We start from the raw sequence: 15409 nt of genomic DNA, 5'->3' as shown, positions 1-15409 counted from the left end.
AAATGCATGTTGACAAGCCACAAAGCTTCTGGGAGAATGTCCTTTGGACAGATGAGACCAAACTGGAGCTTTTTGGTAAGGCACATCAACTCTATGTTCATAGACTCAAAAACCAAGCATACGAAGAAAAGAACACTGTCCCTACGGTGAAACATGGAGGAGGCTCAGTAATGTTTTGGGGCTGCTTTGCTGCATCTGGCACAGGGTGTCTTGAAAGTGTGCAAGGTACGATGAAATCTGAAGACTATCAAGGCATTCTGGAGAGAAATGTGCTGCCTCGTGTCAGAAAGCTTGGTCTCAGTCGCAGGTCATGGGTCTTCCAACAGGACAACCATCCAAAACACACAGCCAAAAACACCCAAGAATGGCTGAGAGAAAAGCGTTGGACTATTCTAAAGTGGCCTTCTATGAGCCCAGATCTGAATCCCATTGAACATATGTGGAAGGAGCTGAAACATGCCATTTGGAGAAGACACCCATCAAACCTGAGACAACTGGAGCTGTTTGCTCATGAGGAGTGGGCCAAAATACCTGTTGACAGCTGCAGAACGCTCATTGACAAATACAGAAATCGTTTAATTGCAGTGATTGCCTCAAAAGGTTGTGCAACAAAATATTAAGTTATGGGTACCATCATTTTTGTCCAGCCCTATTTCATTAGTTTGTTTTTTTAAATAATTATGTTAATCAACAATTCAAAAGTGATGGCTGATTTTGATTATTTAATTTTCAATAAATTTTTATTTATTGTTACTTTTGTGAGTTTCAAGTGATTTCAGTGAGAATTGTGGGTTTTTCCTTCTTTAACTGAGGGGTACCAACAATTTTGTCCACGTGTGTATATGTACATGTACATGTACATACATGTCCTCTTACCAGCGGGGGGCGACGATGCTTCAGTATTTTTTTAAATCCCCTTCGCACCCCCTCAGGGTGTTTCCACTTCAGGTCCTCCACCAGAGGGCTGGGACTGTTAGCTGTTCCAGCGCTCTTCTGGACAGACCTCAGAAGTTTTCTTCCAGTTTCTAGCTCAGTGCTCCCATTGCCACTGCTGCCTTTACTCCCCACATCTTCTCCAGCTTCTCATGTTCTTCCTTTCTGTTCGTATCTCCACATCTATCACCACTGTCTTCTTCTGGTGTTTGTCCACCAACACGACATCTAATTGGTTAGTCACCACCATTCTATCCCACAGGTTCTTAGCTCAGTTCTCCACCACCTTGAGAGGTGCCTTCCACCTGGATCTTAGGACTTCCAGCCCATACTCGGTGCAGATGTTCCTGTGCATGATGCCTCCTACTCGTTTGAGGTCAAGTAATCTTGTCCTGCCAGCATCCTCCACCCCTCTACTACGTGCTGAACTATCTGAGGAGCATCTTCACCCGCCATGGTCCTGCCTGGTCTAGTAGATCCCTGAGGACCTGTTCTCGTGCAGCTATGATCAGTGCTTCAGTCCAGCCCTTTCCAGCCTGATATCAGCCACTTCCTGCATCTAGTGGTGGTACATGACGTGGAGGAGCTCATGTATCAGCCCGGTCTCACGGGGATTCGTGAAACTGTCACGTCAGTTTTTGTTTCGGTTTCGTGCGCACCAACACGATGTCGTCATGTTTTTCGTGCCGCTCACCACGAGCGAAACCCGCTGTGGTAATCACATCTGAAAGTGGTTTATACCGGCGGATTCATGACGATCTAAGCTGTCCATTGGCGTTTGTGGCCGCCGTCGCGGCCGCCGCTTCGGCCGCCGGACATTCTTTAAATTCCTATGCAAATTCGGCGGATTCATGACGATCTAAGCTGTCCATCGGCGTTTGCGGCTGATGCCGCAGCAGCCATTGCAGCCGCCAGACATCCGGTTGCAGCAGCGGCCACGGCGGCGGCCGCAAACGCCGATGGACAGCTTAAATCGTCATGAATCCGCCGGTATAAACCACTTTCAGATGTGATCCGGCCGCTGTTGTGGCCGGATATCCGGCGGCCGCGGCGGCGGCCGCAAACGCCGATGGACAGCTTAGATCGTCATGAATCCGCCGAATTTGCATAGGAATTTAAAGAATGTGGGGCGGCCGAAGCGGCGGCCACAGCGGCGGCCGCAAACGCCGATGGACAGCTTAGATCGTCATAAATCCGCCGGTATAAACCACTTTCAGATGTGATTACCACAGCGGGTTTCGCTCGTGGTGAGCGGCACGAAAAACATGACGACATCGTGTTGGTGCGCACGAAACCGAAACAAAAACTGACGTGACAGTTTCACGAATCCCCGTGAGACCGTGTTGCGTGTATTCATGATGGTTGGACCTCCTGTTGCCTGAAGTATTCACTCAGCAGCTCTCCTTGGAGACCATCTTCAGGACATACTCCTGGATGTCAGCTGCTTCATCCTGGACGGTGGTGTGGACGCTCACCAATCCTCAGACAGCTTCCTGTCCAACCTCAGAGTGCTGAACTCGGGATCAAACCCTCCCTGTGATGTGAGGACCTTCCTTGTCTTGTATCAGTGGCTTCCATCTCGTTCTTTATCCCAGCGGGGTATCGGATGACCAACAGGGTGAATGTTTTGATGGCCTGGACCTTCTTCGTCCCATTCAGCGGACTCTTCAGGACCTGCCTGACTGGTTTCAGGTATTTGGCTGTGGTAGACTTTGTTCATCATGGTTCCCATCTACCTGTGGTATCCCAAAATATCTGTCCTGAACATATGCAGTGCTGCCTTCTGGTAGTTCAACCTTCTGGATCTCCATTGTCTTTCCCCTCTCTCGTACCGATGGTACATCTCCATGAGCTAGAGGATGAGGGGAGGAACAAAAGCTGAAATAAAAAAACGGGGTTAAAGAAACAATATACTGATTATAGCTGTTTATTTACAAATTTAGCAACACCAAATTCAACTTAAAGCGCGCTTCTTAATCCACAGTCTACGTGGTTGTCTTTAGGTAGGATGAAGACACCACACAGCTCACGACCGCGATGATGGGCAGGGGGACTCGTCTTCTAAACTCGCTTTTGATGGTAGAGTTACCACAGGTGCACCTGGTCGAGAGAAGAACCAACCCAACCCACCTACAGATACACAACAAGAAGTATAACACCAAACACCTAGATCTTTGTCCTGTAGATCCTGGCACTGTAGATCTTTGTGCTGTTCATCTTTTTCCTGTAGATCATCCTGCTGTAGATCTTTGTGCTGTAGATCTTCGTGCTGTAGATCTTCGTGCTGTAGATCTTTGTGCTGTAGATCTTTGTGCTGAAGATCTTCATTTTGTAGATCTTTGTCCTGTAGATCTTTGTCCTGTAGATCTTCATGCTGTAGATCTTCGTGCTGTAGATCTTCGTGCTGTAGATCTTTGTGCTGTAGATCTTTGTCCTGAAGATCTTTGTCCTGTAGATCTTCGTGCAGTAGATCTTGGTGCTGTAGATCTTCGTGCTGTAGATCTTCGTGTTGTAGATCTTTGTCCTGTAGATCTTTGTCCTGTAGATCTTTGTCCTGTAGATCTTCGTGCAGTAGATCTTGGTGCTGTAGATCTTTGTCCTGTAGATCTTTGTCCTGAAGATCTTCATGCTGTAGATCATTGTCCTGTAGATCTTTGTCCTGTAGATCTTTGTGCTGTAGATCTTTGTGCTGTAGATCTTTGTCCTGTAGATCTTTGTGCTGTAGATCTTTGCTGGAGATCTTCGTGCTAGATCACAGCTCACGACCGCGATGATGGGCAGGGGGACTCGTCTTCTAAACTCGCTTTTGATGGTAGAGTTACCAGGTGCACCTGGTCGAGAGAAGAACCAACCCAACCCATCTACAGATACACAACAAGAAGTATAACTCCAAACATCTAGATCTTTGTCCTGTAGATCCTGGCACTGTAGATGTTTGTGCTGTAGATCTTTTTCCTGTAGATCTTCGTGCTGTAGATCTTTGTGCTGTAGATCATCCTACTGTAGATCTTTGTGCAGTAGATCTTCGTGCTGTAGATCTTTGTGCTTTAGATTTTCGTGCTGTAGATCTTCGTGCTGTAGATCTTTGTCCTGTAGATTTTTGTCCTGTAGATCTTCGTGCTGTAGATCTTTGTCGTGTCGATCTTTGTGCTGTAGATCTTTGTCGTGTCGATCTTTGTCCTGTAGATCTTCATGCTGTAGATCGTTGTCCTGTAGGTCTTCGTCCTGTAGATCTTTGTCCTGTCGATCTTTGTCCTGTAGATCTTTGTCCTTTAGATCTTCATGCTATAGATCTTCGTCCTGTAGATCTTCGTGCAGTAGATCTTTGTCCTGTAGATCTTTGTGCTGTAGGTCTTTGTCCTGTAGATCTTCGTGCTGTAGATCTTCATCCTGTAGATCTTCATGCTGTAGATCTCGGTGCTGTAGATCTTTGTCCTGTAGATCTTTGTCCTGTAGATCTTCGTGCTGTAGACCTTTGTCCTGTAGATCTTTGTCCTGTAGATCTTCGTGCAGTAGATCTTCATCCTGTAGATCTTCGTGCTGTAGATTTTTGTCCTGTAGATCTTCGTGCTGTAGATATTTGTCCTGTAGATCTTCATGCTGTAGATCTTTGTGCTGTAGATCTTTGTCCTGTAGGTCTTCGTCCTGTAGATCTTTGTCCTGTAGATCTTTGTCCTGTAGATCTTTGTCCTGTAGATCTTCATGCTGTAGATCTCGGTGCTGTAGATCTTTGTCCTGTAGATCTTTGTCCTGTAGATCTTCGTGCAGTAGATCTTCATCCTGTAGATCTTCGTGCTGTAGATTTTTGTCCTGTAGATCTTCGTGCTGTAGATCTTTGTCCTGTAGATCTTTGTGCTGTAGATTTTTGTCCTGTAGATCTTCATGCTGTAGATCTTTGTCCTGTAGATCTTTGTGCTGTAGATATTTGTGCTTTAGATCTTTGTGCTGTCGATCTTCGTGCTGTAGATCATGGCGCTGTAGATCAGAGAGTTGATGTCCTTGGTGTTGTCCATGTAGATTAGGTGGCTGATGGTCGTTGTGATCTGAGGAGCTTTAGGTCTGCAGATCAGCAGTGATGATCTCAGGATGTTTCATGTTGACGCTCCGTTGTCTTTGAGTTGTCCTCCAGCGTTTCCACATGAGGACTTGTCGAGTCCTGGTGATGTGTTCCAGGTTCTAACTGGCATCGAGTCATCAGTCCGGTCCTGTTGTCCACCAGGAGGATCTGGATGTCTCCTGGTTAAAGAAAGGTTCATAATAAAATAAGTTCAGTCATGAAGTACCTGCAGATGCCTACACATGATCTTGATGTTTGAACTCATTCTGTTTTCTGTTAGAACCCCTGAACAGCAGGAAGAGCACAAAGTATCACCTTAGTAATCCTGAACAGCTCAGAGTACTCAGAGTACTTCTGAGTAGAACAGAGTATTTTCTCTGATAAACAACCTGAAACACACTGCTGTTCTACTCAGAGCAATCAGATTACATCATCACGAAGACAATAAAGTTCAGCTCGAAAGTAGAAACTGTGATTTCAATCAATCTAAATGATCAATATATTGATCAGTCTTCAGGATGTTATTCTGTCTCCAGTGTGTTCTCTCTGTGGTTCTCTATGTGTTCTCTGTGGTTCTCTCTGTGTTCTCTGTGGTTCTCTCTGTGTTCTCTGTGGTTCTCTCTGTGTTCTCTGTGGTTCTCTCTGTGGTTCTCTCTGTGTTCTCTGTGTTCTCTGTGGTTCTCTCTGTGTTCTCTGTGGTTCTCTCTGTGTTCTCTGTGGTTCTCTCTGTGTTCTTTGTGTTCTCTGTGGTTCTCTCTGTTCTCTGTGGTTCTCTCTGTGTTCTCTGTGGTTCTCTCTGTGTTCTCTCTGTGTTCTCTCTGTGGTTCTCTCTGTGTTCTCTCTGTGTTCTTTGTGTTCTCTGTGGTTCTCTCTGTGTTCTCTCTGTGTTCTTTGTGTTCTCTGTGGTTCTCTCTGTTCTCTGTGTTCTCTCTGTGTTCTCTGTGTTCTCTCTGTGTTCTTTGTGTTCTCTGTGGTTCTCTCTGTGGTTCTCTCTGTGGTTCTCTGGCTGATTTCCGTCTGTACTCGTCTATTTTTACCCCGTCCTCCTTTCAGCTGTTCCAGCTCCAGTCAGCCGTCGTCCTCTGACCAGCTCAGGTAAAGTCCTGCTCTGCTGCTGTTTTTATTCATCTACTGACTTTAAACATTATTATTAGATCATCTATAAGAGACGATTTATTTTCTGAGGTTTCGGCTGAAGCACTGGAAGCACTGGAAGCACTGGAAGCACGTAGTATGTGTTGGTGTCAGTCTAAAGAGGAGACAGAAAACTGCTCAAGCATGAAATATTTAGACTTTAAACCTGATTGGAAGCTGATTTTATTGAGCTATCTGATGATATAGAATAGCTCATCTCTCTTTATTGAAGCTCTCATGTCAAACGCTCCATCATCCTGTTTTCTGGTTGACTTCTAAAAGCATCAGACAATAAATTAAAGCTGCTGTGGTTGAGGTTCCACCGATCTTTCTTCAGGTTCTATCTGTTCCATCTCTCTGCTGGACTTAAGAAGTTTTTCAGACTTTATTTAAATCTGCTGCTTGTTTCTGTGAGGTTTTAAAATATTAATAATTAATTTAACTACAGTTTTAATCGACCAGCAGGAAAAACCTTCAGATGTGTAAATTATTCATTAATCTTTATTATTCTTTAACTTTAGGAGCGTTTTACTGGAATCCATCAGTTTAATCATATTGTTTGTAGTTTATAATCTGAAGTCTGTTAGTCTGGTTCTGTTGTTTTCTTTGTTTATGTCTTTATTTACATCGCTTATTTCATCAGTTTTTTACTCAGCAGGAAGTAGTCCCAGTTAAACAAACTGGGGCTCAGATTTATGAACGTTCTAAATCTCATTTCTGAGCTAAAATCTGTTTCAGCTGCAGAACCTTTGGTCTTCATGAATGTTCTCTGTTTTCTGTAGGAACATTTCAACCACCTGAGCAGGTTCAGGAACCCAGAGATCTTCAGAACCAGGAGGAGGAACATCTGATGAAGAACCACAGGAGAACCGTTCCAGCCATCATCTAGATTAAAAAAAATGAAGGAGAAACTTCTTTCCTCTCCTTCCATGACGACCGGAGAAGAACCGCAGCCAACCGGGGACATGAAGGTTCCTGGTTCCGTCACCACGCTGAGCACCATCGCTGTCCAGGCCGGATGCTCACTGATTGTCGTCTCCGTCCTCAAGGTTGGTCCAGACATCTGTTCTCGAGAAGAACCGAGAAAATATCAGAAAGAATCACGACCTTATTCTGAACGACCTCCTAAAGAACAAAGAGACAACGATTCCGAGCAAGAGACCAACCTGTTAGCTATTAGCCTGTTAGCTATTAGCATGTTAGCCTCAGATTTAGTTAACTATCGTTTCCTGTTATAGTACAAACTATTCAGTGATGCTGCAAAGAGAAAAGTGTGTGTGTGTGTGTGTGTGTGTGTGTGTGTGTGTGTGTGTGTGTGTGTGTGTGTGTGTGTCTTGCTATCATTGTGGGGACATACCATTGACTTCCATTCATATCTAACCCCTAACCCTTACCCTAACCCTAACCTTAACCAAACCTTAACCCAGACCAAAACAATGGCTAACCCTAAAGAAACGTTTTTACACTTTTACTTTTTTCAGTAACAACAACATGGCCAAGAAAACACTGTTTAAACTTGTGGGGCCCAAATGAGGTCCCCACAAGTGACATAGTTTTCGGTTTTCCTACAGTTGTGGGGACATTTGGTCCCCACAATATAGCAAAAACATGGGCACACGCACACACGTGTGTGTGTGAGTGTCTTTAAATGTGTTCATGTGTTTACATGTATGTGCAGCATGTGGGATAATAGTTTATGGAACGACCGTCAGTGTTAGAGGTGTGTGTGTGTGTGCGTGTGTGTGTGTGTGTGTGCATGTGTCACGTGTCGTGTCTTTTTTTGTCCACATGCCTCAGATAGTTTATCATCCTGAAGAATGCAGCGACACACGTGTTCTGAGACGAGAATAAAACCAAATATGACAAGGTGACCCGAGTCAACCGAGTTAACTAGAGCAGCTCCTAGTCAGTGTTTAACTAGAACTGCTGCTAGTCACTAAGTTTAATTCGGTTATCTGAATAAACTGACCAACGTTGGTTCCAAAGACTCAGAAAGCTGCTGGTTCTGACTGTTGTTCTTGGGTGCATGTCTGTGTGTCTAGAGTGGGTCTCTGGTCCACCTCCAGCTGGTTCAGGTCCAACCAGGGCTCTGTGAAATCGGGTTGAACCAAGAGGAGAACCAGACGATGGTCCAGGAGCTGCAGCAGCTGTTAGACAAACTGAAGGTACACACAGACACACAACAAGTACACACAGACACTCAACAAGTACACACAGACACGCAACAAGTACACAAAGACCACCAAGTCCTCCTCCCTGGTCTAACATCTCAGGACCAGACCTCAACTGGTTCATTTCCTACCTCTCAGGGAGATCCTTCAGAGTATCTTGGAGGGTAGAAGTGTCTGAAGTTCTCATTCTATCTACAGGGGTTCCTCCAGGTTCAGTCTATCTACAGGGGTTCCTCCAGGTTCAGTCTATCTACAGGGGTTCCTCCAGGTTCAGTCTATCTACAGGGGTTCCTCCAGGGTGGTCTATCTACAGGGGTTCCTTCAGGTTCAGTCTATCTACAGGGGTTCCTCCAGGTTCAGTCTATCTACAGGGGTTCCTCCAGGGTGGTCTATCTACAGGGGTTCCTTCAGGTTCAGTCTATCTACAGGGGTTCCTCCAGGTTCAGTTTATCTACAGGGGTTCCTCCAGGTGGTCTATCTACAGGGGTTCCTCCAGGGTGGTCTATCTACAGGGGTTCCTTCAGGTTCAGTCTATCTACAGGGGTTCCTCCAGGTTCAGTCTATCTACAGGGGTTCCTCCAGGGTGGTCTATCTACAGGGGTTCCTTCAGGTTCAGTCTATCTACAGGGGTTCCTCCAGGTTCAGTCTATCTACAGGGGTTCCTCCAGGGTGGTCTATCTACAGGGGTTCCTCCAGGTTCAGTTTATCTACAGGGGTTTCTCCAGGTTCAGTCTATCTACAGGGGTTCCTCCAGGGTGGTCTATCTACAGGGGTTCCTCCAGGTTCAGTCTATCTACAGGGGTTCCTCCAGGGTGGTCTATCTACAGGGGTTCCTCCAGGTTCAGTTTATCTACAGGGGTTCCTCCAGGTTCAGTCTATCTACAGGGGTTCCTCCAGGGTGGTCTATCTACAGGGGTTCCTCCAGGTTCAGTTTATCTACAGGGGTTTCTCCAGGTTCAGTCTATCTACAGGGGTTCCTCCAGGGTGGTCTATCTACAGGGGTTCCTCCAGGTTCAGTTTATCTACAGGGGTTTCTCCAGGTTCAGTCTATCTACAGGGGTTCCTCCAGGTTCAGTTTATCTACAGGGGTTTCTCCAGGTTCAGTCTATCTACAGGGGTTCCTCCAGGGTGGTCTATCTACAGGGGTTCCTTCAGGGTCAGTCTATCTACGGGGGTTCCTCCAGGTTCAGAATCAGAATCAGAATCAGAATATTTACTGTCATTGTCACAAGGACAACGAAATTACGCTCGGAGCATCCATACAACAGAGTTGATAAGTGCAAAAAAAAAAAAAAGACCTCACAGTAATAAATATCATAAATAGTCCAGTACTCACAATAATAAACACTAAATACTGTAAATCACCCAGTGCAACAAAGACATAACCGTTGGGGAAGAAGGATCACGAGAGAGGGGGGTGGTAAATAGTGACAATCTGCAACTATGCAAACCAGATCAGATTTATAATTGGTGGGTGTGGTTATTGTCCGTGAGAATGGGGGAGCAGAGAGGGGAGAGGGGCAGAATTGAGTAGCCTCACAGCCTGTGGATACAGACTGTTGGCCAGTCTAGCAGTTTTGGCCTGTATGGACCTGTACCTCCTCCCTGAAGGCAGCAGGTGGAAAAGGGGGTGAGCAGGATGGTGCTGGTCTGGCATGATGTTGCGCACTCTCCTCAAACAGCGGGTGGAGAAGATGGTGTTGATCTCAGGGAGAGTAGTTCCAATGATTCTCTCTGCAGCATTGACCACCCGCTGGAGAGCCTGTTGGTCAGCCTTAGTGCAGCTGGAGAACCACACTAAGAACCCATATGTTAGAACACTATTGATGGCACAGTTGTAAAAGTTCACCATCGAAGGTCTGGGGATGCGAGTGCTCCTCAGTTCAGTCTGTCTACAGGGGTTCCTCCAGGTTCAGTCTATCTACAGGGGTTTCTCTAGGTTCAGTCTATCTACAGGGGTTCCTCTAGGGTCAGTGTATCTACAGGGCCCAGATAGCAAACTATGGGTGAATCAATGTTGAATCTATGTTGAGACCTCGCGTCGAAATTATACAGAAAGCGCAAGGTTGATAAAATGTTGAGTCAACGTTTGCTTTTCAACCATAAATCACACTTTACCCAGATAGGAAAAGATGTTAAATCAATGTTGAATTAGGGTTAAGAAGGTTGAATTGTGGTTACGGTTGAAGACTGATGGTTGGATCAACGTTGATTCAACAACATTTTGTCAACATTGAAGTTTGTGTTTAAAAGATGCCATTGAATCTACGTTGTATTTTGGTTTAATTAAAATGTTTGACAGGTCAATGTTTAATTAATGTTGAATCTATGTTTGCAAACATGTAATCTATGTAAGCAAACGTTGACTCAACATTTTATCAACCTTGCGCTTTCTGTATAATTTCAACGCTAAGTCTCAACATAGATTCAACATTGATTCACCCATAGTTTGCTATCTGGGGGATTCCTCTAGGTTGAGTCTATCTACAGGGGTTCCTCTAGGGTCAGTCTATCTACAGGAGTTCCTTCAGGGTGGTTTATCTACAGGGGTTCCTCAGGAGTCAGTGCTCGGTTCTCGTCTTCTCAATAAACACAATAATCCACTCCCATCGTTTCTCCACCATCTCCATGCTGATGATATCCAGCTCCTCCTGTCATTCCTCCAGACCACCACAGGGGTCTCATCATCTTGCAGATATATGGATGAACAAACGCCACCTTTTGAGCTCCTTGTCCTCCCAGCCAGTCCCTCTATTCAACAAGAAACCAACATCCAGATGGAATCAACCTAACTCAGACCCACAAAGTCCTCCAGAAATTTGGACATCATAAAGGATGACCATCTAACCTTCAAGGTTCATGAGTCCTCTGCTGCTCGGCCGTGTTGATTCATCCTGAAGAACATCAGGAAGACCAGACCCTTCCTGCCTGAACATGCAGCTCCTGGTCCAGGTCTCTAACATCAGCTCTTTACTGAAGGCCTTCCTTCATGGAAGTCAAACCTCTGCAGATGATCCAGAACATAGAAAAACATCTAGTTTCCATCCAGAAACAGCTCACATCACCGTGCTGTTCAGATCGCTGCATAAAATTCAAATCTCCAATGAAACATCTTCTACTGGAACACTCTCCTCCAAGTCCACAGTCCTCCCTCCAACCAAAGGTTCCTGATCCAACCTCCTAAAAACCAGATCTTCACTGAACATGTTTACACTTGACAGACTTCAAAAAATATATATAAACAAAAACATCCTGTTACCTCCTGCACTTCCTGTAGACTCATCGGTCCTAATATCACACCTGAACTAGTTCTATCTACTCACCCTAGAACCAATTTTATCTAGTAATCCTAGAACCAGTTCTATCTAAAAACCCTAGAACTAGTCCTATCTACTCACCCTAGATCTCACCCTAGTAGTTGTGTCTGTTTGGTCTTAAATGCAGAAAGTTTTCTTTTCTCTGAAATATGTCTGATTGTTGCAGAAACATGAGCTGGAGGTTCTGACTGCAGTGGACCGGCAGCAGAGGATGGATGGAAGGACGACGGAGGACAGACAGGAAGTGATGAACGCCATGACAGCATCTCTGAGAGAAGGATGGTCGCTGCTCATCAACCTTCTACACAGGAAGCAGGAAGTTCTAAAGACGGCGGCAGAGTTTCACCGCCGAGCGCTGGAGGTAGAGGATGATTGATGAAGGTTCAGGTGGAGGTATTCATGAGATGTTAGAGGTGGAGGTGTGATGGGATGTTAGAGGTGGAGGTGTTGATGAGATGTTGGAGGTGTTGATGAGATGATAGAGGTGGAGGTGTTGATGAGATGCTAGAGATGGAGGTGTTGATGAGATGTTGGAGGTGTTGATGAGATGCTAGAGATGGAGGTGTTGATGAGATGTTGGAGGTGTTGATGAGATGCGAGAGATGGAGGTGTTGATGAGATGTTGGAGGTATTGATGAGATGTTAGAGGTGGAGGTGTTGATGAGATGTTAGAGGTGGAGGTATTGATGAGATGTTAGAGGTGGAGGTATTGATGAGATGTTAGAGGTGGAAGTGTTTATGAGATGTTAGAGGTGGAGGTATTGATGAGATGTTAGAGGTGGAGGTATTGATGAGATGTTAGAGGTGGAGGTATTCATGAGATGTTAGAGGTGGAGGTGTTGATGAGATGTTAGAGGTGGAGGTATTGATGAGATGTTGGAGGTGGAGGTATTGATGAGATGTTAGAGGTGGAGGTGTTGATGAGATGTTGGAGGTGGAAGTGTTTATGAGATGTTAGAGGTGGAGGTATTGATGAGATGTTAGAGGTGGAGGTATTGATGAGATGTTAGAGGTGGAGGTATTCATGAGATGTTAGAGGTGGCGGTGTTGATGAGATGTTAGAGGTGGAGGTGTTGATGAGATGTTAGAGGTGGAGGTGTTGATGAGATGTTAGAGTTGGAGGTGTTGATGAGATGTTAGAGATGGAGGTGCTGATGAGATGTTAGAGTTGGAGGTATTCATCAGATGTTAGAGGTGGAGTAGTTGATGAGATGTTAGAGGTGGAGGTGTTGATGAGATGTTAGTTGTGGAGGTGTTGATGAGATGTTAGAGGTGGAGGTGCTGATGAGATGTTAGAGATGGAGGTGCTGATGAGATGTTAGAGTTGGAGGTATTCATCAGATGTTAGAGGTGGAGTAGTTGATGAGATGTTAGAGGTGGAGGTGTTGATGAGATGTTAGAGGTGGAGGTGCTGATGAGATGTTAGAGGTGCTGATGAGATGTTAGAGGTGGAGGTGCTGATGAGATGTTAGAGGTGGAGGTGCTGATGAGATGTTAGAGGTGGAGGTATTCATGAGATGTTAGAGGTGGAGGTGTTGATGAGATGTTAGAGGGGAAGGTGTTGAGATGTTGGAGGTGGAGGTGTTAATGAGATGTTAGAGGTGGAGGTGTTGATGAGATGTTAGAGGTGGAGGTGTTGATGAGATGTTAGAGGTGGAGGTGTTGATGAGATGTTAGAGGTGGAGGTGTTGATGAGATGTTAGAGGTGGAGGTATTCATGAGATGTTAGAGGTGGAGGTGTTGATGAGATGTTAGAGGTGGAGGTGCTGATGAGATGTTAGAGGGGAAGGTGTTGATGAGATGTGGCCTAGATGGAGTCAGGCTGATTCCTGGACAGCTTCTAGTTTAGTTTTACACAAGTTAAGCTGCAACAGGATGAGTCTCAGTCAGCCGTTACCATTTGTAAACTGTTTTAAACTTTAAAATTCCTTTCATTTGACATCACAGTTAGAGTCGCCCCCTTCAGACAGAAACAGAAACTACACCAAAGCTGCTCATCTCTCATGGTTTTCTTTCCTCTGAGCTTTCTTTCTGCAGCTTCAGAGACTCTTCCTCAGGTTTTCCTCCATTTCCTGCTTCAGCCCTGTGAACTCATTATTCTGGCAGATTTACCTCCAGCTCATGCTTCCATTTCTTCTCCAGCTTTTATTCTGAAGGTCACAAACAGGATGTTCATTCAGCTACTGAGATTAAATCAGAATCTGTCTGTCTGTCTGTCTGTCTGTAGTTGTCCTTCAGTATCAGCAGGTTGGAGAATCTCCAGTTGAGTCCAGCTGACACGTCAACTGAAGTTCAGCTCAGATTCGACTCCATGAGACGAGGTACCCAGTTATTATGATTATTATTGTTATTGGTGTTATTGTTGTTGTTGTTATTAATAAATCTGACCAACTTAGGTTCAACTTTTACTTTGAATACTCTTCAACAGATGAACAATCTGTTAACTTTACTGGACATCTCAGAGATTCACAAAACAATAAATTGGTTAGTTAGTGTGGTTAAACTGGTTAAACTGGTTAGTTATTGTGGTTAAACTGGTTAAACTGGTTAATTAGTGTGGTTAAGCTGGTTAGTTAGTGTGGTTAAACTGTGTAGTGTGGTTAAACTGGTTAGTTAGTGTGGTTAAACTGGTTAGTTAGTGTGGTTAAACTGGCTAGTTAGTGTGGTTGAACTGGTTAGTTAGTGTGGTTAAACTGGCTAGTTAGTGTGGTTAAACTGGTTAGTGTCGTTAAACTGGTTAGTTAGTGTGGTTAAACTGGTTAGTGTGGTTAAACTGGTTAGTTAGTGTGGTTAAATTGGTTAGTTAGTGTGGTTAAACTGGTTAAACTGGTTTGTGTGTGTGTTGTTAAACTGGCCGAACTGGTTGAACTGGTTTAGAGGCTGTGTGTTGTGGTTGCAGAGGTTCTGGGGAAATCTCTGCAGGTTCTGACCAGCAGCAGCGTTCTACAGCAGAACCTGCAGCAGCTGCAGAGGACGGAGGCCCTCCAGAGGACAGGAGAAGTTCTGCAGTACGAGGAGGACGAGGAGGTGAACGAACTCTGCAGCAGGTTTACGCTGACGGACGTTTTATTTTATCCCAAACAAACATGGAAGTTCAATATTCACTTATTTATTTATTAAGTTTCCACAAACCTGAGTGGTTCTCTGTCCAGTAATCTGGTTCCTGTCAGCTAGTTTCTGTTTCTGTAGAATCTTCCGGTTAAACTGAAAATGATCCAGATGATCTCAGATCCTCCATGTTCTCTGTTAGAACCATTAGGTGTTCATCTGCTGATGCTGGTTCTCCTCCCAGAACTCCCAGAGCTCCCAGTACAGTAGCGGGGCGATGCTGAGGCTGGACCAGCTGGTGGAGACGCTGCAGGACCGGAGGCAGAGAGCAGAACAGGCCGTCCGACTGCATCTGCAACAAAACCAGAACCCAGCAGAGTCCAGAAGAACCGGTTCTGAAGTAAGAAACTAGAAGCAGCTTCATTCTGCTGTTGGCCTCCAGATCCAGACCTCTGATCCACAGCAGCTCTAAGACTATTTATTAACAAATAGGAGCTCTGTGGCCTGCACACAGCAGCTCTGATTGGTCGAGGTCTTCCAGCTGCAGTTGGATCGACACCGTGTGGTTCTGGAGGTTCCAGGTCACATGTTGGTCCATCAGCAGATCATCAGTCTGACTGTCAGCGTCCGGATAGAGTTCAGCTTCGAAAGATAAAAATAAATCTGTCTGACAGCTGCTTTTAAAAATATTCTGAGACCAACGTTTCTATTTTTATTTATCTGCAACAAGAGAAACATTCAAATACAGA

The 15409-nt window shown here is 45.1% G+C and overlaps 2 protein-coding genes across 7 annotated transcripts in view; both read left to right on the top strand.

The window, feature by feature from the left end:
* Positions 1-2539: 2539 nt before the first annotated feature.
* LOC110968214 (keratin-associated protein 4-3-like) lies at positions 2540-7013 on the top strand. The gene is made up of 7 exons (XM_051959378.1): positions 2540-2625; positions 3284-3364; positions 3925-4035; positions 4270-4560; positions 4630-4730; positions 6044-6085; positions 6907-7013. The coding sequence occupies exons 1-7, from the start codon at positions 2540-2542 to the stop codon at positions 7011-7013; spliced, it is 819 nt and encodes a 272-aa protein (XP_051815338.1).
* Positions 5915-15409, top strand: part of LOC127537061 (uncharacterized) — a 35383-nt gene continuing 25888 nt past the window's right edge. Inside the window, exons 1-9 of one of the 6 annotated variants that reach the window (XM_051958751.1) lie at positions 5915-6085; positions 6907-7173; positions 8167-8289; positions 11779-12148; positions 12195-12890; positions 13041-13144; positions 13220-13933; positions 14512-14639; positions 14905-15060. In XM_051958751.1, coding sequence (XP_051814711.1) covers positions 13924-13933; positions 14512-14639; positions 14905-15060 — 294 coding nt within the window. In that variant the 5' untranslated portion in view covers positions 5915-6085; positions 6907-7173; positions 8167-8289; ... (2 more) ...; positions 13041-13144; positions 13220-13923. Of the gene's footprint in view, positions 6086-6906; positions 7174-8166; positions 8290-11778; positions 12891-13040; positions 13145-13170; positions 13194-13219; positions 13934-14511; positions 14640-14904; positions 15061-15409 lie in introns of all 6 variants that reach the window. The other 5 variants (XM_051958754.1, XM_051958755.1, XM_051958756.1 and 2 more) reach the window with 5 other exon arrangements.

The sequence above is a fragment of the Acanthochromis polyacanthus genome, chromosome 14, assembly GCF_021347895.1.
Source record: "Acanthochromis polyacanthus isolate Apoly-LR-REF ecotype Palm Island chromosome 14, KAUST_Apoly_ChrSc, whole genome shotgun sequence".
NCBI classification, from domain to species: Eukaryota; Metazoa; Chordata; class Actinopteri; family Pomacentridae; genus Acanthochromis; species Acanthochromis polyacanthus.
This window is presented reverse-complemented; position numbering and strand designations above follow the sequence as displayed.

Excerpts from the sequence above, each read along its gene's own strand:
- LOC110968214 (XM_051959378.1), top strand. The coding sequence starts at position 2,540 with ATGACCAACAGGGTGAATGTTTTGATGGCCTGGACCTTCTTCGTCCCA. Across the intron at positions 3,365-3,924 it reads TCTTTGTGCTGTAGATCTTT|ATCATCCTACTGTAGATCTT; the intron begins GTCCTGAAGATC and ends TTTGTGCTGTAG. Across the intron at positions 6,086-6,906 it reads TCGTCCTCTGACCAGCTCAG|GAACATTTCAACCACCTGAG; the intron begins GTAAAGTCCTGC and ends TGTTTTCTGTAG.